This window comes from Salmo trutta, chromosome 7 (genome assembly GCF_901001165.1).
Source record: "Salmo trutta chromosome 7, fSalTru1.1, whole genome shotgun sequence".
NCBI lineage: Eukaryota > Metazoa > Chordata > Actinopteri > Salmoniformes > Salmonidae > Salmo > Salmo trutta.
In genome coordinates, this window is record NC_042963.1 from 51,429,703 (window position 1) to 51,455,880 (window position 26,178).

General features: G+C 42.0%; 2 protein-coding genes across 2 annotated transcripts; one reads left to right on the top strand and one right to left on the bottom strand.

The window, feature by feature from the left end:
• The first annotated feature begins 312 nt into the window (after positions 1–312).
• Positions 313–10,514, top strand: LOC115197640 (neuroepithelial cell-transforming gene 1 protein). Its single transcript, XM_029759360.1, has 13 exons — positions 313–859; positions 2,104–2,170; positions 3,556–3,618; positions 3,832–3,897; positions 4,160–4,267; positions 4,474–4,641; positions 5,804–5,866; positions 5,950–6,046; positions 6,376–6,452; positions 6,972–7,229; positions 7,390–7,560; positions 7,772–7,958; positions 8,796–10,514. Exons 1-13 carry the CDS (start codon positions 720–722, stop codon positions 9,176–9,178), a joined length of 1,848 nt encoding a protein of 615 aa, XP_029615220.1. The 5' UTR covers positions 313–719; the 3' UTR covers positions 9,179–10,514.
• A 1,894-nt stretch (positions 10,515–12,408) lies between these two features.
• Positions 12,409–19,336, bottom strand: asb13b (ankyrin repeat and SOCS box containing 13b). The gene is made up of 6 exons (XM_029759361.1): positions 19,149–19,336; positions 15,569–15,768; positions 14,885–15,035; positions 14,479–14,613; positions 13,970–14,161; positions 12,409–13,677 (listed from the first exon to the last, which is right to left on the bottom strand). The coding sequence occupies exons 1-6, from the start codon at positions 19,189–19,191 to the stop codon at positions 13,514–13,516; spliced, it is 885 nt and encodes a 294-aa protein (XP_029615221.1). The 5' UTR covers positions 19,192–19,336; the 3' UTR covers positions 12,409–13,513.
• Between the last annotated feature and the right edge of the window lie 6,842 nt (positions 19,337–26,178).

Sequence of the window (26,178 nt, forward strand, 5' to 3'; positions counted from 1 at the left end):
CATAGATTCTACAAGTGGACCTAAACCATACCAGAAAAATGCATTTACTCAAGTGTTTCCTTTATTTGGGCAGTTACCAGGATGCCTACTGTCGGAAAACCGCAGTTTGGGCAGCATGCAAGCCAAATATACAGTTTGTTGCATTGTGGCCACAGATATATACCCCATAGAAAGGATTTGTAACCTCTTACCCTGGCAAATTGACTGCTAAACTAATGGGTACTCAAGCAATGGATGCCAGTCCTGATTTGAATGGGAACTGCCATCTATGGATAATATTTCTATGGTTGGTTGGTGTTGTCAGTTTGTCTTTTGCAGACTTCAAAATACAATCGCGGGAAAACACGTACAGTTTGGAAAGCAAATGTCTTCTGCTGAAAAGAGAGAAACAATTCTCAACAATTCCCCTTTTTTTTTTGCTAACAGCAGCACTGATTTCTTATGAATCCGGCCATGCTTCTCACTGAAATGAATTTACTGAGACGCAGCGCAGAGACCGCCGCTTTTCACTAAATTAACTCCTCCCACTCTAAATCCTCAAGCTCATTGGCCGATTTGTGAAATTCCGCCATATTCAAACTTCCGCCGTCACTTTTGCTTGGATTGATCGATTTACTGCGGATTTGTTTGTTTCTTTCATCATCGTTGCTGTTGTTCCATTATAATTTCATTGTTTTGAATTAGCAATATTAGCTAGTTTCCTACACCCAACCTCTAAAATGGAGGAGTCAGAGGTGGTCGAATTATCTGTGCAAGACAAGCCGAAGAGTCGAAGGATTTCCTCGAAGAGACCGTCCACCGTCAGCCTAGCCGTCGTCAGCTCAGAAACCTCCCCCGCCACTGTCAACAACTCCAAAAAGTAAGGAGCGATGGGTAATATTGATACATAAATGTGTGTTTTGACTAAATAATATTCAAGATTAGCCCGATATGCTAGCCAGATTTTGAACCCGAAGTTTGTCACATCACATGGCAAATCATGAATGGTTCAATAAATATGGGTTCAGGTTGGCCTTCGTGTACTAACGCTACTGTGGCTAGTTAGCCTAACGTATCTGCTGGGGTCCCCTGGTTTTAATGGAGATGACTGGGTCATGGGCTCTGTTTACATTTTCTAGTTATCTAGAAGTTTGAATTTGCGCTCTAAAGTAACGTTAGAGTAGTTAGTTAGCTATTAACGTATATTGGCTACACTAACTAGTAACGTTATGTAGCTAACTAGTTCGTTTTGATTTATTTAGACGAACAAATGTGACGTTTTAGTAGTCTCAAATGTGCCTATAATAGTTAGCTAGCTAAGACCGTCCATGGCAGTACATCAGTGGACCACCCCACAGCCTTTTAGAGGCATCTGATGCTGAACTTACTATCTCCCGAGGAAAGAGTCCATCAAAAGATAACATTGTTCTTCTATATCGGTGTTGTAGGTTTATCTAGAACACCTTAGAGGAAAGTTGTATGCTTTGCTCAAACATACTGACCAGACCCCCATCGCATGTTGATTTTTGTCCACACACACCAGACGCGATCAGGATACACAGGTTGAAATATCAAAACAAACTCTCAACCAACTATATTAATTTGGTGACAGGTCGAAAATCATTAAATATTTATGCCAATTTAGCTAGCTAGCTGTTGCTAATTAATTTGTCCTGGGATATAAACATCGGGTTGTTATTTTACCTGAAACGCACAATGTCATCTAATCCACGAAAATGAATCTACAGATAAAAGGGTAAACCGAGTTCGTTTTCAGTCATCTTTCCTCCTCCACGCTTCTTTATCTTTAGACTTTATATGGTGGTTGGCAAGCTACATTGCAATACATGTTTAATGCTTTTCGACATGTCCCCAAATTAATATAGTTTGTTAAGAGTTCGTTTTGGTATTTCAATATGCTTGTCCTGATCGCGTCTGGTGTGGGTGGACAAAATCAACATGTAAGTCTACACTTAACACCAAAAGTATGATTTGTGTGTGTGTGTCTGATTTGTCAAAGAGACAGATTCCATACGCCCTAGGTAGGGGCATTTGGGTTGGGACACAGTATGAATATCTCAAATAGTGTTTATTTCTGCCTGTTTTTTCTCTCTCTCACTGTAGACCTCCACTGTGCAGAGGGAATTCCTTCACCTTTCTGACTCCAGGACCATCATGGGACTTCAGTCTGGTGAGTAGTACTAAACTAATGCCAACATCAAACCAGCGTCTATCTCTGTCTTTCTCAATTACTACGAAGTCACTCAATAAACTTTAACACAGTACAAAATAAATATTTCAATGTGAAATGTACAGTGCCTTGTAAAAGTATTCTGCCTCTTTGTTTAGACAAGCCTACATTAGTGCAGGAGTAAAACGTGCCTTAACAAATCACATAAGTTACATGGATTCACCCTGTGTGAAATAATAGGGATTGAGATAATTTTTGAATGACTAACCCTTCCTCTGTCCCCCATACATACAACATCTGTAAGGTTCCTCAGTCAAGTATTTCAAGCACAGATTCAACTTCAAAGACCAGGGAGCTTTTTGAAAGCCTCATAAAGAAGGGCAGTGATTGCTACGTAACAAGAACACATCAGACATCGAATATCTCTTTAAGCGTAGTCAAGTTAATAATTATGCTGTGGATTATGTATTAAACCACCCAGACACATCAAAGATACAGTTGTCCTGAACTGAGCTTCAGGACAAGAATGAAAGTGCTGAGATATTTAGTTACCATGAGGCCATGGGTGATTTTACAATGGCTACTGAGTTCAATGGTTGTGATGGGAGAGAACTGTAGTGACTCAATAATTACCTAAATGACAGAGTGAAAAGAAGAATACAAATATACAGGATAAAAAATATTGCATAATATGCTGGGATGAAAAAAGCAGCAAAGGAATACACTTTTTCGGTATAAAGAGAAACTGGGTGGGGCTAAGCAAAGACAAAATCCTAGAAGAAACCCGCCACAGTCTGCATTCCACCAGACACTGAATCACCTTTCAGCAGGACAATGACCTACAACACAAGGCCAACTCTACACTGGAGTTGCTTACAAAGAAGACAATGTTTTTGAGTGGCCAAGTTACAGCTTTGACTTAAATCTGCTTGAAAATCATTAGCGAGTTTAGAAAATTGCTGAATAACCATGATCCCCAACAGACCTTGAAGAATTTTGAAAATAATAACTGGTAAATATTGCACAATCCAGGTGTGCAAAGCTCTTAGAGACTTACCCAGAAGACTCGCAACTTTAATCAATGCTAAAGGTGTTTCTAACATGTATTGACTCAGGGAGCTGAATACTTATGCAACTACTATATTTGTATTCATCTTTTTATTATTTTTAAAAAATGCTCTTCCATTTTGACATTAGAGTATTTTGTGTAGATCGTTGACAAAAAATAAAGTTTCAATCCATTGTAATCCCACTTTGTAACACAATAAAATGTGAAGAATTTCAAGGGGTCTGAGTACTTTTGCAAGGTACTGTATATACATATTTTAAGTCTTGTGAAGGTTGGCAACACACTCATTCTGTACACATGTTTATCTTTCCCACAGAAGAGGAAACATAAAGAGCCCAAAGATGATGACACTGTCAGTCTGTCCAGCTTTGACCTCAAAGTAAGCCAAGGCTCCACCAAATGTTACAGGATTTCTGAGGATTAATACACTTGCATCACACGTTACCCCCCCACCCCCCTCCATGTGAAAAATGTATTTTACAGCATACCAGTAGGCTATATCCTGCCTTTCTTCCCCCCCCCCCCCCCCCCCCAACGGCCTTGTGAGTGTCGCTGACTGTAGTCTGAGCCTTCTCTGGTACCTTTTTTACAGAAGAGAAAACGCAAAGAGAAAAAGGAGGATGATGACACCGTCAGTCTGTCCAGTTTTGACCTCAAAGTAAGCCAACAGAGAGGAATGACCTCACTTCTAGTCCTTAGGAAACTTGGCTGTGTTTTTGTTTTTATGTATTATTTCTTACATTGGCACAAGCATTTTGCTACACTCGCAATAACATCTGCTAACCATGTGTATGTGACCAGTAAAATTTGATATATGTGAGAAGTGGAGTAAAGCAAAGCGATAGGGTCGTTAGTAATGTCCCCTGGGTATGTATTCAGATTGCCGTCCGTAACACTGATTTCTCTCCTCTGTATTCCAGGAGCCCAGTAACAAGCGCGTGCGGCCACTGAGCCGGGTGTCATCTCTGGCTAACCTGATCTCCCCTTCCAAGAATGGAGCTGTTCGACGCTTTGGTCAAACCATCCAGGTACGGTGTATACCCCCTGTATTACTCTGTAATAACTCCACACAGAAGCCAATGGCACTTGACCTGATAGTAGATCATTTTTTTTGTGTGGATTTTGTTTAATGAACAGCAGGAACTTATAGAGAAGGAGATTGACAGTAGAGTGGCATGGACAGAGAAACCGAGACCAGACTCTGGCATGTCTAAATTTTTCCTCATGTCCTCAGAACATGTCACTGCGGGGTGACAGCAAGTCGCCGGGTGCGTCCCTGAAGCCGTGCAGTAAGGCAGCAGGCCCAACACCTCCCAAACGTAGAAACAGCACTCTGTGGTCTGAAACACTGGACGTTCACCAGAAGAGCACCTTCTCCACCAAAGAGATTAAGAGGCAGGAGGTAACATACAACTGTAGCACACGTTATCGTTATAGTTCAATGACTTTTCTAGATAATGCGTTGTGCCAGACATAATATAATCACAATATATCATGCCTTATTGCTTTATTATAAACTGGGTGGTTTGAGCCCTGAATTCTGATTTGGCTGAAAGCCATGGTATATCCGACCTTATACCACGGATATGACAAAACATTTATTTGTACTGAACTAATTACGTTGATAACCAGTTTATAATAGCAATAAGGCACCTCGGAGGTTTGTGGTATATTGCCAATATACCACGGCTAAGGGCTGTGTCCAGGCACTCAGCATTGCGCATAAAGAACAGCCCTTAACCGTGGTATATTGGCCATATACCACACCTCCTCTGGCATTATTGCTTAATTATAGTATAGGTAGTAGGGCTGGGTGATATAGTGAATTGAATTTATTCTAATTAATCATTTAGCGCGATATTCCAAATGCCTGTATCGCAAGAATCGCGTTTAAAAAAAAATATTATGCTTTTGAGTGTTTGTCTGCTTGTTCTCATGTTGTCTTGTCGTTCTCGCTCCTGTGCTGTGTGCACCTTCCCTTTTACAAACACACCAAGCCCCTGCCACTCACACCAAGCCCCTGCCACTCACACCAAGCCCCTGCCACTCACACCAAGCCCCTGCCACTCACACCAAGCCCCTGCCCCTGCCACTCACACCAAGCCCCTGCCACTCACACCAATAAAGTTGAGAGATCACTTCTTCCTCTCTGACAACTGGTTTCAACTCTCCGTTTGGGGTTTGGTCCAACAGAATTGGTCATATGGACATCGAAACACATTGAGACATTTCATTTACTGTAATAGAAAAGTTAACCTTTTTAATTATACCATTTTTATGTGTCAACTACTCACATTGTACGCAGAGCAGACACTACTAAAACGTGAGTATCAATGAACATTGATTCTGGAAAATAAGACCACCTACAGCTAACAGCAACAACAACAAAAAAACGGTATGATTTTTAGGCCATGTCGCCCAGCCCTAGTATGTAGTAAGGGGATTGATGTCATAGTTAGCTGTTTGTGTCTGAGTTCGATATGTACTCTTTGTCTGGTATGTAATAAGTGATGAATTCAGGAAGTGGCAAGCCTTATTAACAACATCATTCATGTTCTCTCTAGGCCATTCATGAGCTATCCAGAGGAGAGCAGGACCTTATTGAAGACCTCCAAATGGCACGAAAGGTACAATAAATGATTCAATGAACAAGTTTGGCTCTTCCTCTCATGAAGCTGATTGACCTTAGCTTTCATTTCTTGTTCAACAGGCATATCATGATCCCATGCTGAAGCTTTCCATCATGACAGAGGAGGAGCTAACTCATATATTTGGAGATCTGGATTCTTACATTCCACTTCATGAAGGTACTAGGTCTTCGTCATATTCACTACTAGCCTCAACAGGGTTGGGGGTCAATTCCAGATCATTTTAATTACCTTTTTAGTGTCAAGAATTGGATTTGGATTTTCCATTTACTTCCTAAATTGAAATGGAATTGACCCCAGCCCTAAGCCTTAGTGTCAAAAGTGCTGCCAACTCTTTATTTGAGAGTTGGTGGCTGCTGGTTTAGTAACCCACCATACGCCCTCTGGTGGCTACTTAACCAGTGACTACGACAAGACTATTTGAAAATAAATATCCTCTTCAAATAGAGGGCTGATGGTTTGGTTCGTGTGTTTTCTCCTTGCTACAGACTTGTTGGATAAGCTTGCGAAGGGCACCGGGCCTAATGGAACAGTTGGTCACATTGGACATATTGTCGTGGACTGGGTAGGTGCCTCCTCTCTTGTGTATTGGGTTTATGGATATTATCTGTGTATTTGTATATTTCTTTATGGCTATTTTTTTTTTATCGCGAGAGCTCGAGTGAGTAAGATTTCCAATGTATTAATTACACATTGCAAATAAACTTGAAATGTCAAATCTTTCTCACATCGCCAATATTTAGAATGAATGTGTTTTGTTTATTTATGAAATGTAGACCAAGCTTCATGCTCTCGCCCCCCATGTTGCCTTCATCCGCAGATGCCATCTTTGACCTTCTTCTCCCTGTCTTTAGAGAGAGAGGAGTCAGCTGCCATCTTGGATCATCTTCTTCTCTTTGGCTTAAAAAGCAAAAAGCAGACACGTTTCCATGATCTGAAACTGACACTCTCTTCTTCTCTTCCAAGTTTCCTTGTCTGAATGCGTACAGGGATGAAACTTATTTTCTTTCATTTCTTAATTTTTGGGGGGAACAAAAAAGAGAATGTGTAGACTCCTCATCATGATCCCCCTGTCTTCCTCTAGTTGCCAGGTCTGAATGCGTACAGAGACTATTGCAGTAACCAGCTGGCTGCCAAGGCCCTGTTGGACCAGAAGAAGCAGGACCGGAGGGTGCAGGACTTCCTGCAGCGCTGCCTGGAGTCTCCCTTCAGTAGGAAGCTGGACCTGTGGAGCTTCCTGGATATACCCAGGAGCCGGCTGGTCAAATACCCACTACTGCTGAGAGAGATACTGAGGCATACACCACCAGATCACCCTGATGTACCCTGTCTGGAGAAAGCGGTTTGTAGAGAGCACCCACTCTACCCTGCGCTGCTCACTGACGTCATCACACACACCGTTATCACACGCATCATAAAGTTACAAATGGTCCAGCCATACATGCTAATAGAATTATACATTTATTAAAAGAATTGACTGAAGTGTAACACTGTGATTCCAGATAGCCATCATCCAGGGTGTGTTGTCTGACATCAACGTGAGGAAGGGAGAGTCAGAGAGTCAGTACTACATTAATAAGCTGGAGTATCTGGATGACAGGCAGAGAGACCCGCTCATCGACAACTGCAAGACCTTACTGTGTCATGGAGAGCTACGAAACAAGAGTGGCTCGGTGAGCATTGTTCAGACACGCTGTATAGCAATACAATCTGTTCTGTATGGCTTTATGCCCCCTCCCCCCTCCAACTAACATGTATCCAGGCTTTCTGTTTTTCTCCCCCCCCCCCTTAATCAAATGTATTTATAAAGTGTGTTTTACATTAGTAGTTGTCACAGTGCTTCACTGTACCAGGTGTGTTATGATAACTCTGTGTGTTGTGTAGAAACTGCATGTGTTCCTGTTCTCTGAGCTGCTGGTGCTGACGAGGCCGGTGACACGTAACGAGCGGAGCTGCTATCAGGTGTACCGTCAGCCCCTCCCCATCAGAGACCTGGCTCTGGAGGACCTGCAGGATGGAGACGTACGCATGGGAGGGTCATTCAGAGGGGCCTTCAGCCAGGGGGAGAAAGGTGAGTTACTGCAGGGTCTGTGTTCCTTATGGGAGGGCCTTCAGCCAGGGGAAGAAAGGTGAGTTACTGCAGGGTCTGTGTTCCTTATGGGAGGGCCTTCAGCCAGGGGGAGAAAGGTGAGTTACTGCAGGGTCTGTGTTCCTTATGGGAGGGCCTTCAGCTAGGGGAGAAAGGTGAGTTACTGCAGGGTCTGTGTTCCTTATGGGAGGGCCTTCAGCTAGGGGAAGAAAGGTGAGTTACTGCAGGGTCTGTGTTCCTTATGGGAGGGCCTTCAGCTAGGGGAGAAAGGTGAGTTACTGCAGGGTCTGTGTTCCTTATGGGAGGGCCTTCAGCCAGGGGAAGAAAGGTGAGTTACTGCAGGGTCTGTGTTCCTTATGGGAGGGCCTTCAGCTAGGGGAGAAAGGTGAGTTACTGCAGGGTCTGTGTTCCTTATGGGAGGGCCTTCAGCCAGGGGGAGAAAGGTGAGTTACTGCAGGGTCTGTGTTCCTTATGGGAGGGCCTTCAGCCAGGGGGAGAAAGGTGAGGAGTTATGGTCTGGGGCTCAATTGTTTCAATTAGACTTTCTTCAATTCCTTGTCCTTTTTCAAAATGCGTTGGACAAGTAGATCTCAGGACTAAATGCCCAGTTTATGTGTTGCTGACACAATATCCTGTGTGTCATTAACACCACCTATATTTTACTGATTTCATGATCCTATTGGGACAGATACTGAGACCTAGGAGGTGTGCAGTTTCTTCCAGTTGTGCTTTAGGATGTATTTTATGTGGACGTGTTTTACTATGAACGACAGTGTATATCATCTGTATTTTTTTCCTCCCTCTCTCTTTGTCCTCCAGCTAAGAACGTGTTCCGCGTGACCTCCCTGGACCCGACCCACGGCCAGTCTCACACCCTGCAGGTCAACGACGTCTTCCACAAGCAGCAGTGGCTCAACTGTCTCCGCAGCGCCATCAACGCCCAACCTCAACAGCAGAGGGCGCCACTCAGAGATCAGCACAGTGAGGCTACAACCATGACCAGGGCCAAGCGTCGTTCTTCTGTGGTGTCCATGTCTGATATGGTGGGGGAGGGGGCAGATGAGAACGTCTTCTCCCAGGTCGGTGAGCCAATCCTAGGGTGTAAAGGCACAGAGACACTCTCCGGGTCTGGTTCTTCAAGTAAAATCAAAAGAGAGTGGAGCCGTGGTACGCATCGCAGGAGGAAAGAGACCGGGCTTTAGGAGAACGGAGGAGTCCATGGAGGCCAGTGGGATGTCAACACCTGTACACCTTCATTCATTTGTATTTTTACTGTGTCTTCTTCTATGGTGTTATGTTGGACTTCTTACTTGTGATATTAATGTGTAGGCTACTTGTTCGTGAATTTCCGTGGCACCTGTCTGTCAAGTAGTGATTTTGCATAAAAGAATATGTCTGACAAAAGCAGTGACGTACCATGACGACCATGTAGCAGCTGTCAAAACCGTCCAATCACATCCGTCCAGTCTGTGCACTGCAAACCAATGAAATTGAAGAGTTCTGTAAATTTCCGGAGAATTTGTTATTTTTTTTTTAAATTATTGGTTTACTTTACAAGGGAATGATATTTGCCAACCAATGTGACTGAAAATGGTTTACAGCAGTTATGTGAATTAGGATTTTACACCTTTATTTTTTATTTTTTTTAAAGTTAAAATGACTAACTCTTTATACAAAATAGCACTGTTTTAGCTCTTAGAATAAGAATATATGTTGCTTGGAACTGGAATTTATTAACCACTTGATTTGATAAGTCATTATTTCTACAGGGTTGGTCAGTGTGTCCTTCATTACTATTAAAAAGGCCCGTGCTGGCTTTGTTGAGCCGTTTCTTTGTGTCCCAAATGACAGCCTATTCCATGTATTTTTTTTGGTTCAGAGCCCTATGTGGCCTGGTCAAAAGTAGTTACACTATATCGGGTATGGGGTGCCATTTTGAGACTGGAGCCTCTTTCCATGCAGCACCATGTGTTGAGGTTGATCTTCACTAGTGTACACAGTGCAGACCACATGCAAATATTAGTCAACTGTCTGATGTGTTGTTGTGGAGACAAAGGTGACAAAGGATGAAATGAGTATGTCGTTATGAGAAGGCTCGGTGCCGATTCTCTACCCTCCTTTACAAGGAAGAGTTCACTCTCACACATTTTAAAAGTCTTGGATTAGTGTAAGTACGGCAGAAGGGAGTTTCTAACATATTCCTTAAACCAGCCCGTTCCTTTTGAATCCGTGAAGGAGAGTGCGCAAGTGTAGGGTATGAGGGCACGCCTGGAGAGAAGGGTAGAGCATTGGACCGCAACTGAGTTGTATTAATGGTGGGAAAGTAAAGGTTTCAGAATGGGTTCTCTTGAAGCACGAAACTGACACAATGATCAACCACAGTTATGCTGTGTGCAGAGAGGGAAAAAGTATCACTGGACTGCTTTGTATGGATAGTGAAAAGGGAAAGACCAATTAAAGATGATGCGAGGGAGAAGCTACCTGTATGTGTCTATTTAATTCCTATTCAATTAAAAATAAAGAGCTTTGATGTTTGAATCGATGCTGTGACATTTCCTTGTGTCGGCTGTCACTGGTGGAGAGAACAAGACCTCTGATGTGAAGGAAGAGGAAGTCCTCGGGTGTGTGTGTGTGTGTGTCAGCATGCTCGGAAGCTGACTGACCGCTAAACCATGCTTACTTGCGCAATCGTTTTAACCCTGGAAAGCCCCTACTTCCATGGCTACATCCACCAGACAAGATGTTCCTTCCCCATTCTCCAACAGATTGTTAACTGTGACAGTTTGTCATTTCAGATAAAAGCTAATGTTAACCACACAGTAGTTCTGCATTTTTCCTCAAAAAGTATTGTGAAAATGGCACTGCTTGGTGCTCGGTTTACATGTTCCAACATATAACACAATATACAGTACCAGTCAAAAGTTTGGGCACACCTACTCATTCAAGGGTTTTTCTTTATTTGTACTATTTTCTACATTATAGAATAATAGAGAATAAATCAACACTATGAAATAACATAGAATCATGTAGTAACCAAAAAAAGCGTTAAACAAATCAAAATGTATTTTATATTTGAGATTCTTCAAAGTAGATGCTCTTTGCCTTGATGACAGCATTGCACTCTCTTGGCATTCTCTCAACCAGCTTCACCTGGAATGATTTTCCAACAGTCTTGAAGGAGTTCCCACATATGCTTGTTGGCTGCTTTTCCTTCACTCTGCGGGCCAACTCATCCCAAACCATCTCAATTGGGTTGAGGTCAGGGGATTGTGGAGGCCAAGTCATCTGATGCAGCACTCCATCACTCTCCTTATTGGTCAAATAGCCCTTACACAGCCTGGGGGTGTGTTGGGTCATTGTCCTGTTGAAAAATAAATGATAGTCCCACTAAGTGCAAACCAGATGGGATGGCGTATCGCTGCAGAATAATGTGGTAGCAATGCTGGTTAAGTGTGCCTTGAATTCTAAATAAATCACTGACAGTGTCACCAGCAAAGCACCATCACACCTCCTCCTCCATGCTTCACGGTGGGAACCACACATGTAGAGATCATCCGTTCACCTACTCTGTGTCTCACAAAGACACGGCGGTTGGAACCAAAAATCGCAAATTTGGACAGATTTCCACCGGTCTAATGTCCATTGCTCGTGTTTCTTGGCCCAAGCAATTATCTTTTTATTGGTGTCCTTTAGTAGTGGTTTCTTTGCAGTAATTTGACCATGAAGGCCTGATTCACGCAGTCTCTGAACAGTTGATGTTGAGATGTGTCTGTTACTTTAACTCTGTGAAGCATATATTTGGACTGCAATTTCTGAGGCTGGTAACTAATGAACGTATCCTGTGCAGCAGAGGTAACTCTTTGTCTTCCTTTCCTGTGGCGGTCCTCATGAGAGCCAGTTTCATCATAGCGCTTGATGGTTTTTGCAACTGCACTTGAAGAAACTTTCAAAGTTCTTGACATTTTCCGGATTGACTGACCTTCGTGTCTTAAAGTAATGATGGACTGTCGTTTCTCTTTGCTTATTTGAGCTGTTCTTGCCATAATATGGACTTGGTCTTTTACCAAATAGGGCTATCTTCTGTATACCACACCTACCCGGTCACAACGCAACTGATTGGCTCAACGCATTAAGAAGGAAAGAAATTCCACAAATTAACATTTAACAAGGCACACCTGTTAATTGAAATGCATTCCAGGTGACAACCTCATGAGGCTGGTTTAGAGAATGCAGAATGTCCAAAGCTGTCATCAAGGTAAAGGGTGGCTACTTTGAAGAATATAAAATATATTTTGATTTATTGAACACTTTTTTGGTTACTAAATGATTCTATATGTGTTATTTCATAGTTTTGATGTCTTCACTATTATTCTACAATGTAGAAAATAGTAAAAACAAAGAAAAACCCTTGAATGAGTAGGTGTTCTAAAACTTTTGACTGGTACTGTGCATAATTTATTTTCAGTAAAGCAACAATGGAAGAGTAAAAAGTATTAAGAACAATACAATCAATTAATATGATAACAAATTCATTTCAAGGGGTGTGCACTTGACCCCTGCGACAACACCCTCATTTCTAACACTCCAACCATACAGAAGAAGACAAAATGCAACACTTATAAACTCAAAATAGACATATACAGTATTCATGGAATTTACATAAATCAAATCATTTGTATTATTTACATAGTTTATATACACATTATTCAAAATGTTTGATATTTACACATAATTACACAATCCTAAAAGCTTAGCTAAAAGATTTAAGAATTCAGAAAGGTTGGACAGACTAGCCTGGTCCCAGATCTGTTTGTGCCGTCTTGCAGTTGGCAAGGCACAACATCCCAAACATAAGGCAGGACAAATAGATCTGGTTCCAAGCATAAGACTATGCTTAGAGACTGCATTTAAGGTGAACGCTGCATATCTCGGCTCAATCAGAAATGACCTTTACAGATGAATAGAAATATAACTCTTCAGCGATACAGATCGAGTATCTCCCTCAGTCTTTCGAGCATAGCTAGCCGACACCTGTCACATCAGTAAGCTTACATTTATATCCCTACTTTTTATTGTAGTTTAACTGAAACCATAACTCAGACAAATGAGTTTGGGCTCTCTTGCCTCTAGCCTGGTCCCAGATCTGTTTGTATTGTATAAACAACTCCTATAGTCGTTGTCAATGTGTCTTTAGCCTGACAATGACAATAGGAGTTGGCAAGAACACGCAAACAGATCTGGGACCAGGCTACCCTGCATCTTCATTCCCATCTAGTCTGAGTGCCAGTCTGTTTGTGCAATCATCCATTGTTATGCTAATTGGTTGAAAAATGTCAGCATTACAATGAGTTGGCATTGACAAGAACACAACCAGACCTGGGACCAGGCTTAATTCTATGTGGTGGAATCGTTCGGCACAAGACAAAACAGACTCGTAAAAAGGATGGGGCTTGTTAGAAGTAGGATGGGGCTTGTTAGAAGTAGGATGGGGCTTGTTAGAAGTAGGATGGGGCTTGTTAGAAGTAGGGTGGGGCAAGTTAGAAGTAGTCAAAGTCCAAGTCCAGATCTGGTGGTGGCTGATATGAGAGGTAGCAGGTGATGCGATTGGGCAAGCCCAGTTTGGACACGTCGTCCAGGGCTCTTCTGCCCAGTGCTGTTCTCAGAGCTATCCTGCTGATCTGTTGTAGACTGAGGGGAGTATCTGGGAAAGAGCGAAAACATGTCAGTTGAGATAATTATATTATATTAACCCTTTTCACACTATTGTGCCAACCTGAACTGCATTGTGAGGCTGTAATATTTTCTTGAATATTTTATTTTCACATTGTCCTCTCCAGCACGGTCCCAGCAATTACGGTGGATGTATAACAAATGCAGCTCAGCTCTGCTCAGTAGTGTGAAAATCTCTCTTTGAAGGTCATATTTTCATACATGGTATAATCTTTAGACTTTTCTAGTCTTTTCTACCTACGTGGTATGAAAAAAATACTTACTTTCATAGAACTCTAGGCAGATATTGGTGGGAGACCCTTGACTTGTGTAGTTGATGGGCTTTTTGCCCAGGTTGTCCCTGGCATATATGTTCCCACCGAACTCAATCAGCAGCTCGATCAGATCCACATTCTTTACTTTGGCTGCGTGATGGAGCGCCGTCTCGTGGAGCTTGGCAGCGTTCACGTTCGCCCCTTGGAGAAGATGAAAAGGTTTGATTTTAAAGGGAAGTGGTCGAGACTTACCATTACACACATTCTGAAAATTACAACCTGCATCAAAAAGTACAGAACATTGTTTTAACTGCAAAGTTTCAAGATCAAGTTACGGTTTGAATTTATGTAATGCTTTCAAATATACGTCTGAAGTTTCTCAATCCCTCAAATGTCACCTTATTTTTAAGGTTAGGTTACTTATTTACTTGAGAGAGCACAGTCCCATTAATCGTCTTTGAATGATCAGGAGCAAAACAACATTTTGAAATAATGTTACCACAATGTGGTCTACCCACCTGCATTGAGGAGCACCTTGGCGCAGTCAAAGTGTTGTCTGGCACACGCTACATGTAACGGTGTCCCGAAGTGGCAGTCATGGGCCTCCATCAGAGCTCCCACGTCTATCATGAGCTGAACGCAGTCAGAGTTACCTGTAACACACACACACACACACCCACGTCAGTCATAGTTTGACACTTGGGTATTGAGGGGGACTAACTACACGATATCAATCAATAAAATGTATTTATAAAGCCCTTTTTTTACATCAGCCGATGTCACAAAGTGCTATACAGAAACCCAACCTAAAACCCCCAAACAGCAAGCAATGCAGATGTATCCCATTATCCCAGTGTATGTGTGTGTTCTTTATACTGTGTGTGTGGCGTCCAGGACTGCCCCCCCCACAACATGAACATGTACCCCCCATGCAGGCCTCGTGGAGGGGTGAGAAGGTGAACAGCGGAGGGTTGACCGTAGCCCCGTGCTGAATGAGTAGTTTCACACACTCCAGGCTACCCGCAGCGCAGGCATCGCACAAAGGAGTACTGCCGTCAATGTTCCTCGCATCCACCTGGGTGAGACAGACAGACAGACAGACAGACAGACAGACAGACATACAGACAGACAGGCAGGCAGGCAGGCAGGCAGGCAGGCAGGCAGGCAGGCAGGCAGGCAGGCAGGCAGGCAGGCAGGCAGGCAGACAGACAGACAGACAGACAGACAGACAGACAGACAGACAGACAGACAGACAGACAGACAGACAGAAATCAACATTACAGCACCTCATTTTTTAAATGTTCACTGATACCCCTCAAGAGTCCTTAAATAGAGAATCTGAACTATTGATGGTCCATCTTATAACAAATCAATGTGTAATTTCAAATAAAAAAACCCTTAGGCTTCCTGGGACTAGCTCCCCCTCAAATTCTGAATTTGGCTTCTATTCAAATGTCTCCCGGCCCTCACAGAAACAGTCCCAGTTGTTTGTATGTAGGGGTTACTGCAGATAAGTCAGCACCCTAAGGGTTCCCCCCCATTCCAGATTCAGCAGTAGTCCCACTACCGACAGACCTATCACAAGAGAAAAATAGCCCTCTGACTCACGTGAGCGCCAGCGTCCAGCAGCAACCGGACACACTGTGTCTGTCCCTGTATGCAGGCCTCGTGGAGGGGGGTTATGGAGTCCACAGCCACTATGTTGACTGCTGCCCCTCCCTGGATCAGCTTCTGTAGCTGAAGAGCCTTGCCCTGGGCTGCTGCCTCGTGTACTGCCGAACGGTCTGTCCAGAACCCCAGGCCATGAGCTGCAGGCAGGCAGGGAGGGAGGGAGGGAGAAAAGCAATGAATTCCTATATACGCTGAGCTCCAAAAGTATTGGGACAGGGGCACATGTTTTGTTGTTATGACTCCACCACTTTGGCACTTCGTCCAATAGAAATGAATGGTAAATCATTTTGGAGTCACTTTTATTGTAAATAAGAATAGAATATGTTTTTAAACACTTCTACATTAATGTGGATGCTACCATGATTACGGATAACCCTGAATGATTCATGAATAATGATGAGTGCGAAAGTTAAATATCATACACCCTCCCCAAAAAACAAATGCTAGCCTCCCATGTTATTGTAATGGTGAGAGGTTAGCATGTCTTGGTGGTATGATATATAATGCTAGCCTCCCATGTTACTGTAATGGTGAGAGGTTAGCATGTCTTGGTGGTATGATATATAATGCTAGCCTCCCATGTTATTGTAATGGTGAGAGGTTAGCATGTCTTGGTGGTATGATATATAATGCTAGCCTCCCATGTTATTGTAATGGTGAGAGGTTAGCATGTCTTGGGGGTATGATATATAATGCTAGCCTCCCATGTTATTGTAATGGAGAGGTTAGCATGTCTTGGGGGTATGATATATAATGCTAGCCTCCCATGTTATTGTAATGGAGAGGTTAGCATGTCTTGGTGGTATGATATATAATGCTAGCCTCCCATGTTATTGTAATGGAGAGGTTAGCATGTCTTGGTGGTATGATATAAAATGCAAGCCTCCCATGTTATTGTAATGGTGAGAGGTTAGCATGTCTTGGTGGTATGATATATAATGCTAGCCTCCCATGTTATTGTAATGGTGAGAGGTTAGCATGTCTTGGTGGTATGATATATAATGCTAGCCTCCCATGTTATTGTAATGGTGAGAGGTTAGCATGTCTTGGTGGTATGATATATAATGCTAGCCTCCCATGTTATTGTAATGGTGAGAGGTTAGCATGTCTTGGTGGTATGATATATAATGCTAGCCTCCCATGTTATTGTAATGGAGAGGTTAGCATGTCTTGGGTGTATGATATTTGTGTGCCTGTAACTTTCTCACTCATCATTATTCACGATTCCTTCATGACTAACTGTAATCATGGTAGTATCCACATTAATGCAGAAGTGTTTAGAAACATATTCTATTCTTATTTACAATAAAAACGTGATTCAAAATGACACAATACATTATTTACCATTAATTTCTATTGGGCACAAAATAATCTGAAACACAACCAAAACAAACATCAAATGCATCCAACAAGTTTGTAGAGTCAGAAGCTTGATGTAGTCATTGTGTGCTAGGAATATGGGACCAAATAGTAAACTTTAATACAAACTTTAAACTTTAATACACATATAAGTGAATTTGTCCCAATACTTTTGGTCCTCTAAAATGGGGGGACTAAAAACAAAAAGTGCTGTAATTTCTAAACGGTTCACCCGATATGGATGAAAATAGCCTCAAATTAAAGCTGACATTCTGCACTTTAACTTCATTGTCACTGTATCATTTCAAATCAAAGTGCTGGAGTACAGAGCCAAAACAACAACAAAATTGTCCCAATACTTTTGATGCTCACTGTATGATACAGACAGTAGATGTTGTATGATGCCTGTATCTATTTATTCTGCCCAATAACTGTTGATCTAATTTTCATGATACAAAGAGGGCAATTATATATTTTACAGTCAAATTATTTGAGCTCATTACACAAAGTAGGCCTTTAATTTATGTCTGTATTTATTATTAAATAATGTCAGTTGTTGATTTGGGCAGGAGCTCAGTGGAGCTGAGTACCAGTGTTGTGCCGAAAATCTCCCCCCTGCCAGAATTCTCCCTCCTCTAGGTTTAATATAACACACATACATTAATTATTCATTTTAGTTGCCTATCCTGACATGAAGTTTGTTCTATAGAAAGTATTTGACTCTGATGTGTGCCACAGAAAGTATTTGACACTAGTGACAAAATTAAGTAAATTAGAAGGGGGGGATTTCGGCAAAGCCATTTCCCTCCTATCTTGGGACTGCAAGGACTGGCACACTTCATAATCATTTTGGTAGCTCATGTTGACCAGTAGTGTGTGCCACAGAAGTTATTTGACTCTAGCGACAAAATTAAGGAAATTAGAAGGGGGGGGGGGGGGGGGGGGGGGCAGGCAAGAAAATGGCCTTGCCGAAATCCTCCCCCTTCTAATTTACTTAATTTTGTGGCTAGAGTCAAATACTTTCTGTGGTACTTATCAGAGTCAAATCAAATACTTTCTATAGAACAAGCTTCACGTCAGGATAGGCAACCGAAATTAATAATGAATGTGTGTGTGTTATATTAAACATAGAGGGAGTACAATGTAGGCAAGCAATACATATTTCAGAACAACTACTTGTCGCATAAGACATGGGAGAGATTAGGAATTTTTGCAAAGAGATTTATTTATAGACTAATACACTTGAAACGAATAGCCAAACCCCAGCGATCAAACCGCCATAAAAAAAAACTAAAAGAAACTAAGCCTAACGTGATCATTGACAGCTGCCTTAAAGGACACAAATAAAAAATGCTTTCTGCTACTAAGATCGGTGAAATGTAGGCTAAACTAACAACGGAGTAAAGAGCAGAAATCTCAATTAGCAAGCAAGTCGGGTTCTGGCAGAGGGGAGATTTCCGGCACCTCACATTTTCTAAGGCTTCAGCTCTTGTTCCTACTATAGAATATGAGCTCGAAAGTATTGCGGAGCTCCTGCACCTAAAAATAAATACTAGCGGCACCCAAAATGAGTACCGGCATCTATTTCAGTCCAGCAGTGAAAAAACACGGTGCTAGATCTTGTGTTATCGCTGAAAACCTTTGTAGGCTCCAGGGCAATAAACCATTGGTCCAAGACACCGCTCTCACGCCACGTGAATCCTGTCATAAGCTTACCCATTGCTGACGTCCGCTGTCTGTCTGATGGTTGGTGACATGCATAGCCCTAACCTAAATCTATTACATCTAGACAACATTGGCTAGATTAATGATCTGGTCGGGAAAAAAAGCTAGATACAGCGAATGAATGTTGAATAAGGATCACCTAGGTTACCTACGTAGCCTACAAAATAGTACATGCTCTAATACACTGGTCACTAGCTTGTTATAACAAGCTTAGCTGGATGGTCTCAAATTAGGTCAGTAAAACAAGGAAGAGCAGAACGTTTTCTAATATTAGGCCTAAATAAGCCAGGTAAATAAAATACTCAACAAGGGAGAGGCATGACAAATATTTGACTATAATTTTGCTTGTGGGTTAAGCGTTCATGCTGTTTACGTCATGAGCATTAGCCTCTTTGAACTTTCAGACAGGCGAGACACAAATAAAACAACTCACCTATATCTCCAAACAGCGATGGTCTGGCACGAGTAATCTCCATTTAGCTATAGATATTATATCCTCTAGTCTTGCAGAATAAATTGATGCATTTTAAAACGCAGAGAAGACCAGGGAAGCATTGCTGCAGTAACGTTGTTGATAGTGGTGGATGATGGCTTAAATTAGAAGCACACAGAACTGAAAAGAACATCAATGGCTTGTGGGATATGTAGTTTGTTGTAACCTGGTCACAGAGTATTTCTTTACAGGCCGGTGGCGAATTGGTATACGACAGAAGAGGTGACCAGATCCTACCAACATTGAAACCTCAGCTGCAAAAAAATAAGGTCAGTGCTGTTTATTCACGGATTTGGGGGATAGCACCTGTATGATTGCATTAAATGTTGAATTGAGTGATGTGAGAGTGAAAGGCAGGAGTGTTTATAAAGGATTTTAATGTACTCTGGGTGTTAGACGCTGGTATATCCGAAGGAGTTTATATCTGGTGACCTGTCTTTAGGATTTTGTGTGGAGAATTTTTTTTTAAAGGGAACCAAGTATTCTGTGCAAATGGAAGATAGGAATCAGGTATAAATCCAAACAGGAGGAGGAGGGGTCCGGAATGACTCCACGGTATCTGTGGCCACTACCAATATAAACTAGCTAAATGTTGAGACCTTAAATGTAAAATTGGTTGAAAGACATTGGCACAAAACGTAAATTGGAAGGCGAAATATAGTAATATAATTATGAGGGAGGAGGTCAGAGACATGATTGCATTAACTTCTTTGAGATAGGGGGCAGTATTTTCACGGCCGGATAAAAAACGTACCCGATTTAATCTGGTTACTACTCCTGCCCAGAAACTAGAATATGCATATAATTAGTAGATTTGGATAGAAAACACTCTAAAGTTTCTAAAACTGTTTGAATGGTATCTGTGAGTATAACAGAACTCATATGGCAGGCCAAAACCTTAAAAGATTGCATGCAGGAAGTGCCCTGTCTGACAATTTGTTGTCCTTCTGTTACATCTCTATCGAAATTACAGCATCTGTGCTGTAACGTGACACTTTCTAAGGCTTCCATTGGCTCTCTAAAGCCACCAGAAAGCGGAATGGGTGTCTGCTGTCTCAGGGCAAAGTATAGGAGCAGAGTTTGTAAGTGGTCAGCCTGGGGACAGTGAGACTGGAGATGCGCAGTCACGAGAACTCGCCATGTTTTTCTTTCTCTCTTTGAATGAATACAACGTTGCCCGGTTGGAATATTATCGCTATTTTACGAGACAAATAGCATAAAAATGGATTTTAAACAGCGTTTGACATGCTTCTAAGTACGGTAATGGAACATTTTGAATTTTTTTGTCACGAAATGCGCTTGCGCGTTACCCTTCGGATAGTGACCTGAACGCACGAACAAAACGGAGGTATTTGGATATAACTATGGATTATTTGGAACCAAAACAACATTTGTTGTTGAAGTAGAAGTCCTGGGAGTGCATTCTGACGAAGAACAGCAAAGGTAATCCAATTTTTCTAATAGTAATTCTGAGTTTAGGTGACCCCGAAGTTGGCGGATGTCAAAATAGCTAGCTGTGATGGCCGAGCTATGTACTCAGAATATTGAAAAATGTGCCTTCGCCGAAAAGCTATTTTAAAATCGGACATAGCGATTGCATAAATGAGTTCTGTATCTATAATTCTTAAAATAATTGTTATGTATTTTGTCAACGTTTATCATGAGTAATTTAGTAAATTCACCGGAAGTTTTTGGTGGGTATGCTAGTTCTGAACATCACATGCTAATGTAAAAAGCAGTTTTTTGATATAAATATGAACTTGATTGAACAAGACATGCATGTATTGTATAACATAATGTCCTAGGAGTGTCATCTGATGAAGATCATCAAAGGTTAGTGCTGCATTTAGCTGTGGTTTTGGTTTTTGTCACATTATATGCTAGCTTGAAAAATGGGTGTCTGATTATTTCTGGCTGGGTACTCTGCTGACATAATCTAATGTTTTGCTTTCGTTGTAAAGCCTTTTTGAAATCGGACAGTGTGGTTAGATTAACGAGAGTCTTGTCTTTAAAATGGTGTAAAATAGTCATATGTTTGAGAAATTGAAGTAATAGCATTTCTAAGGTATTTGAATATCGCGCCACGGGATTCCACTGGCTGTTGACTAGGGTGGGACGCAAACGTCCCACCTAGCCCAGAGAGGTTTTAAGTTTGGGGTTGTTTTTGTGGGGGTTTTGTTTTTGAGGTGCATTCGGAGTCTGCACCTTTGGGGGGGGTACTGTCACGTCCTGACCAGTAAAAGGGGTTATTTGTAATTGTAGTTTGGTCAGGGAGTGGCAGGGGGTGTTTGTTTTGTGTGTTTTGGGGTTTTTGGTGTAGGTTCTATGTTTACTATGTTTAAATCTAGTTTTCTATTTCTATGTTGGGTTTTTGGTAGGACCTCCAATTAGAGGCAGCTGGTTGTCGTTGTCTCTAATTGGAGGCCATATTTAGTTGAGGTTTGTTTCACTTGTGTTTTGTGGGTGGTTATTTCCTGTATAGTCTGTGCACCTTATGGGACTGTTTCGTCGTTTGTTTCTTTTGTTTAAGTGTTGTTTCTAATAAATTAAGAAGATGAGCACTTTACCCGCTGCGCCTTGATCCTATCCTTACGACGCTAATGACACTGTTGACCAGGGCCTTAAAACCTCTGGGTAATAGCTTATTGTTGGATACATGTGAGACCCAATAATCTATCAAAAGTCATAAAAGTAATTATTCTGAGATCCTAGAGGAAATTACTAGTAGGTAAGAGATACACATAGAAGTAATTGAATCAGAGTTTTAAAATGCACATAGAATAAGAAGATAATTATTTGTGTGTGAAATAGATATATTGACCAGTCAAGAGTCGCAAGGAACGTCATAAAAATAAATATTATTTATGGTCGTATACGTGTGAGATCTAAATAATGTATCAGGATTCATACAAATAATTATTCTGAAATTCTAGGAAAGACTAACGGTAGGTATTTTTCAAAAGAGGTTAAGGATAATAACGGTAGAAAGCACACACATTGAAGTTAATAGCGAGTACATTTACACATTGAGGTTAATAGCAAGTATATATATTTTGTGAGAAGAAGCATAATAACTGCGATAGTAATTAAACGAACATGGGTAGTAAATCCTCTAAGGGGATCCCGGTATTAACCGGAGATGAGTGTTTTATGCTGGAAAAAATATAAAAGAAACATCTATTTTGGACCGAAATGGAGGAAGAAGTACGAATTTGATGGATGTTTAAATACAGAAAAACTGGAATCAATGGTTAAACAAATAAAGAGGGTCTGTGGGGATAACATAGAGAAGCAATGAACAGAAGGCCTCGATACCGCTCGTGTTTGGCTGGCTGAAGCTAGAAAAAGAGCGGAGGGGGCCAAGAGAAAGGGAGCTACTAAGGAGGAAGAATTAGGTAGCCAGGAGCAGACAGAGAGGACTCCCACGGCTCCCACAGAGACACCACCTAAGCCCAAATTGTACCCCTCCCTGGCAGACCAGGGGTGGCGGGAAAACCTAGATAACGAGGTGGTGGTAGTGAGATGGAGGCAATCACACCAGGTGCCGCCCGTCCCGTTACCCCCTCCCCCATATGCTGGTCCTCAGGGAGCCGAGGGAGGCAGAGAGGAAGAGATACAGAAAGGAGGACAGGATTTAGCAACTTTATTGAGAAAGTGGATAGACACAGACGAAGGGAGAAAGATGGGAACTAAGAGAAGAGAGCATGTTCGTGGTGCTGCACGACCCAGAGCCCTCAGTTTCCCATAACCAAAGTCCGGATAGGGATAGACAAGAGGAAAGTGAGGATGATTCTGAATGGATAGAGGAGAAGGAGAGGACAGACGGTCAGTAACCTCTGATAGCCTTACCTAACCCCCGAGCTGGGGATGACGGACAGGGGCCGACACTAGATGTATATAGAGCATGGACTCAGAGGGATGTAGCAAGGACAGTAGAAGGGGTAGGAAATCCGAAGACAGGAATGGATGGGTTCAAGAGAGATTTGGAGGCTCTGGCAGCCAGCTTTAAACTTAACACGGGTGAAGTAGAGAGAGCAGTTAGACAGCTGGTGGGAAAAGATTGGGCAGCAGTTCGGGGAAATTGGTTACCAGGACATGGTGATTTGGTAGTAGTGCCCTGGGCGATAGATGGACAGTATGCTGAGAAAATCACACAGCGGTGTAATAATCTGAGGGAACACTATCACCGATATGCAGATTTCTCCAAGGTCCACGAGTGTAAACAAGAAGACAGTGAGACTATAAATCAATACTTAGAGAGATTAAAAGACGTGTTCAACGCAAATAGTGGGTTAATAGAACCCCCGGTAGTGGATGGATTTGATGCTCCATATTATCAGCAATTAAAAATTGCTTTCCTCAGTGGAATGCGTCCCGAGATAAGCCGTGCCATCAAACAGAACCTCGTAGGGTGGGGGCTAGCAGATCTGAGGGAAGTAAAGAGATGTGCAGTCCGCTATGAGCAGCACGGGGAAAGAGAGAGAGAAAAGAAGGAACGGAAGGGAGAGTATTTGATGGCCGCTCTAGGAGAGATTGCAGGGAAGGGTAGAGGTGACAGGGGAGGAAAGAATAGCAAGGCAGGAGAGAAAGGGGGAAATAGATGTTACAATTGTGGCGAGACAGGACATTTTGCTAGAGAATGTGAGGAGCCGTGTAAACACTGCAATAAAGTAGGCCATAATCACCGAGACTGTAAAAATAACAAAGACAGGAGAGGCAAGAGAGTGGGTGTTGGCAAATACAGAGAGAAGAAGGTCAGGCGCCCACATCCAGACTCAGAGGAGGATGAGGAAAATGAGGCATGACTAAGTAGGGGGAGCAGGGGAGTAGACTCTAGTGAGATGAAGGAGGATTTTCAGGATTTGGTTATAAACAGTGATTGTGAAGTTTTTGAAATGGCTACGATTGATTTGGCATTACAACAGGAACAGAAACCCCATTTAACATTAACAGTAATGGGAAAGAAAATTACATTTCTGTGTGATACTGGGGCTTGTCGTACAGCAATCTGTGCAGACGATGCTCCCAATGGGGTAAAGTGTAATGGGGAACAGATAATAGTATGGTCAGCATCAGGACATCAATTCATGGAACGGCTATCCGCTCCTGTAACACTGAAACATGAGTCATCTGGGGGAGAAGCCACTGTCCCAGTTCTAATATCCAAACTATGCCCTGTCAACTTGTTAGGTCGAGATGTAATGACTAAACTGAATGTGTCCGTCACTCCCACTGAGAGGGGAATGAAGGCATACATTGTCAGAGACAATATGATCGTCTGTGGGGACGGGGAACCATGTTATTGGTACAGTCAGGATTTGCTGGGGGGGGGGGGGTGACGGATATTCCCAAAACCTTGATGGAACTCTCAGACAAAGTAGTACCAGGACTCATTAACCTGTTGGGGCTAAGGGGCAGTATTTGCACGGCCGGATAAAAAACGTACCCGATTTAATCTGGTTACTACTCCTGCCCAGTAACTAGAATATGCATATAATTAGTAGATTTGGATAGAAAACACTCTAAAGTTTCTAAAACTGTTTGAATGGTGTCTGTGAGTATAACAGAACTCATATGGCAGGCCAAAACCTGAGAAGATTCCATGCAGGAAGTGGAAATCTGATTTGTGGAATCACCTTCAACACTTTGCCTATGAAACACACCGTGAGTTAGGATTCATTTAGCACTTCCTAAGGCTTCCACTAGATGTCAACAGTCTTTACAAAGTGGTTTGAGTCTTCTCCGGTAAAAACTGACCGAACGAGAGGCCTGGAAAGTTGGTCATAGGTGGAGGGCCATTACTACTATGACGCGGGCGCCCATGGGTACCCTTTTGTTCTGAAACGTTTAGTAAGACAATGCAATCGTCCACCTTGAATATTATTGAAGCTCTGATTGAAAAAGGCCCTAAAAATGTATGTTATACAACATTTGACATGTTTGAACGAACGTAAATATATATTTTTTGCACATTCGTGACGACAAGTCCCGCGCGCTTCAGTACATTATGAGTAGCCTTCGGAACGAGCTAACAAGAAGGAGCTATTGGGACATAAATTATTAACTTTTTCGAACAAAACTACATTTGTTGTGGACCTGGGATTCCTGGAAGTGCCTTCTGATGAAGATAATCAAAGGTAAGAGAATATTTACAATAGTATATTTCATTTTAGATGGTTCCAAGATGGCGCTAACCTGTATCGCCTAGCCTATTTTTCTGAGCATAGCACCTCGTTTATTGCAAAGTGTGATTTCCCAGTAGTTATTTTTAAATCTGGCAATGCGGTTGCATTCACGAGATGTTAATCTATAATTCTTTGAATGACAATATTACATTTTAACAATGTTTTCGAATAGTAATTTTGTAAATTGTAGCGCTGATTCACCGGAAGCATTTGAGGGAAAATATTTTTTGAACGTCACGCGCGATATAAAATGCTGTTTTTATATATAAATATGAACTTTATCGAACAAAAAATGCATGTATTGTGTAACATGATGTCCTAGGAGTGTCATCTGATGAAGATTGTCAAAGGTTAGTGCTGCATTTAGCTGTGTTTTGGGTATTTGTGATGCATGCTAGTTGCTTTGAAAATGGCAGTGTGATTATTTTGGGATGGGTACTCTCCTAACATAATCTAATGTTTTGCTTTTGCTGTAAAGCCTTTTTGAAATCGGACAACGGGGTTCGATTCAGGAGAGGTGTATCTATAAAATGGTGTAAAATAGTCATATGTTGGAGAAATTGAAGTTATAGCATTTATGAGGTATTTGTATTTCGCGCGACGCGATTCCACTGGCTGTTGACTAGGGGGGGACGCAAGGTTCCCAGACAGGTTAAAATGTCCCCCGATGACTTACACTGTACCCTCTGGTATAACAAACACCCAGGTCCAGATCCAGTCTATGAGGAAGCATTATTTAAGACCCCAGAGAGAACTATAGGGTTAAAGTGGTAACACTATGACAG

Coding starts and splice junctions, on each gene's coding strand:
- LOC115197640 (XM_029759360.1), top strand. CDS start 720: ATGGAGGAGTCAGAGGTGGTCGAATTATCTGTGCAAGACAAGCCGAAG. Junction 4,268..4,473: donor GCTTTGGTCAAACCATCCAG/GTACGGTGTATA, acceptor TCATGTCCTCAG/AACATGTCACTGCGGGGTGA. Junction 7,959..8,795: donor CTTCAGCCAGGGGGAGAAAG/GTGAGTTACTGC, acceptor TTTGTCCTCCAG/CTAAGAACGTGTTCCGCGTG.
- asb13b (XM_029759361.1), bottom strand. CDS start 19,191: ATGGAGATTACTCGTGCCAGACCATCGCTGTTTGGAGATATAG. Junction 15,769..19,148: donor ATCGCTGTTTGGAGATATAG/GTGAGTTGTTTT, acceptor GCCTGCCTGCAG/CTCATGGCCTGGGGTTCTGG. Junction 14,162..14,478: donor CAAGGTGCTCCTCAATGCAG/GTGGGTAGACCA, acceptor ATCTTCTCCAAG/GGGCGAACGTGAACGCTGCC.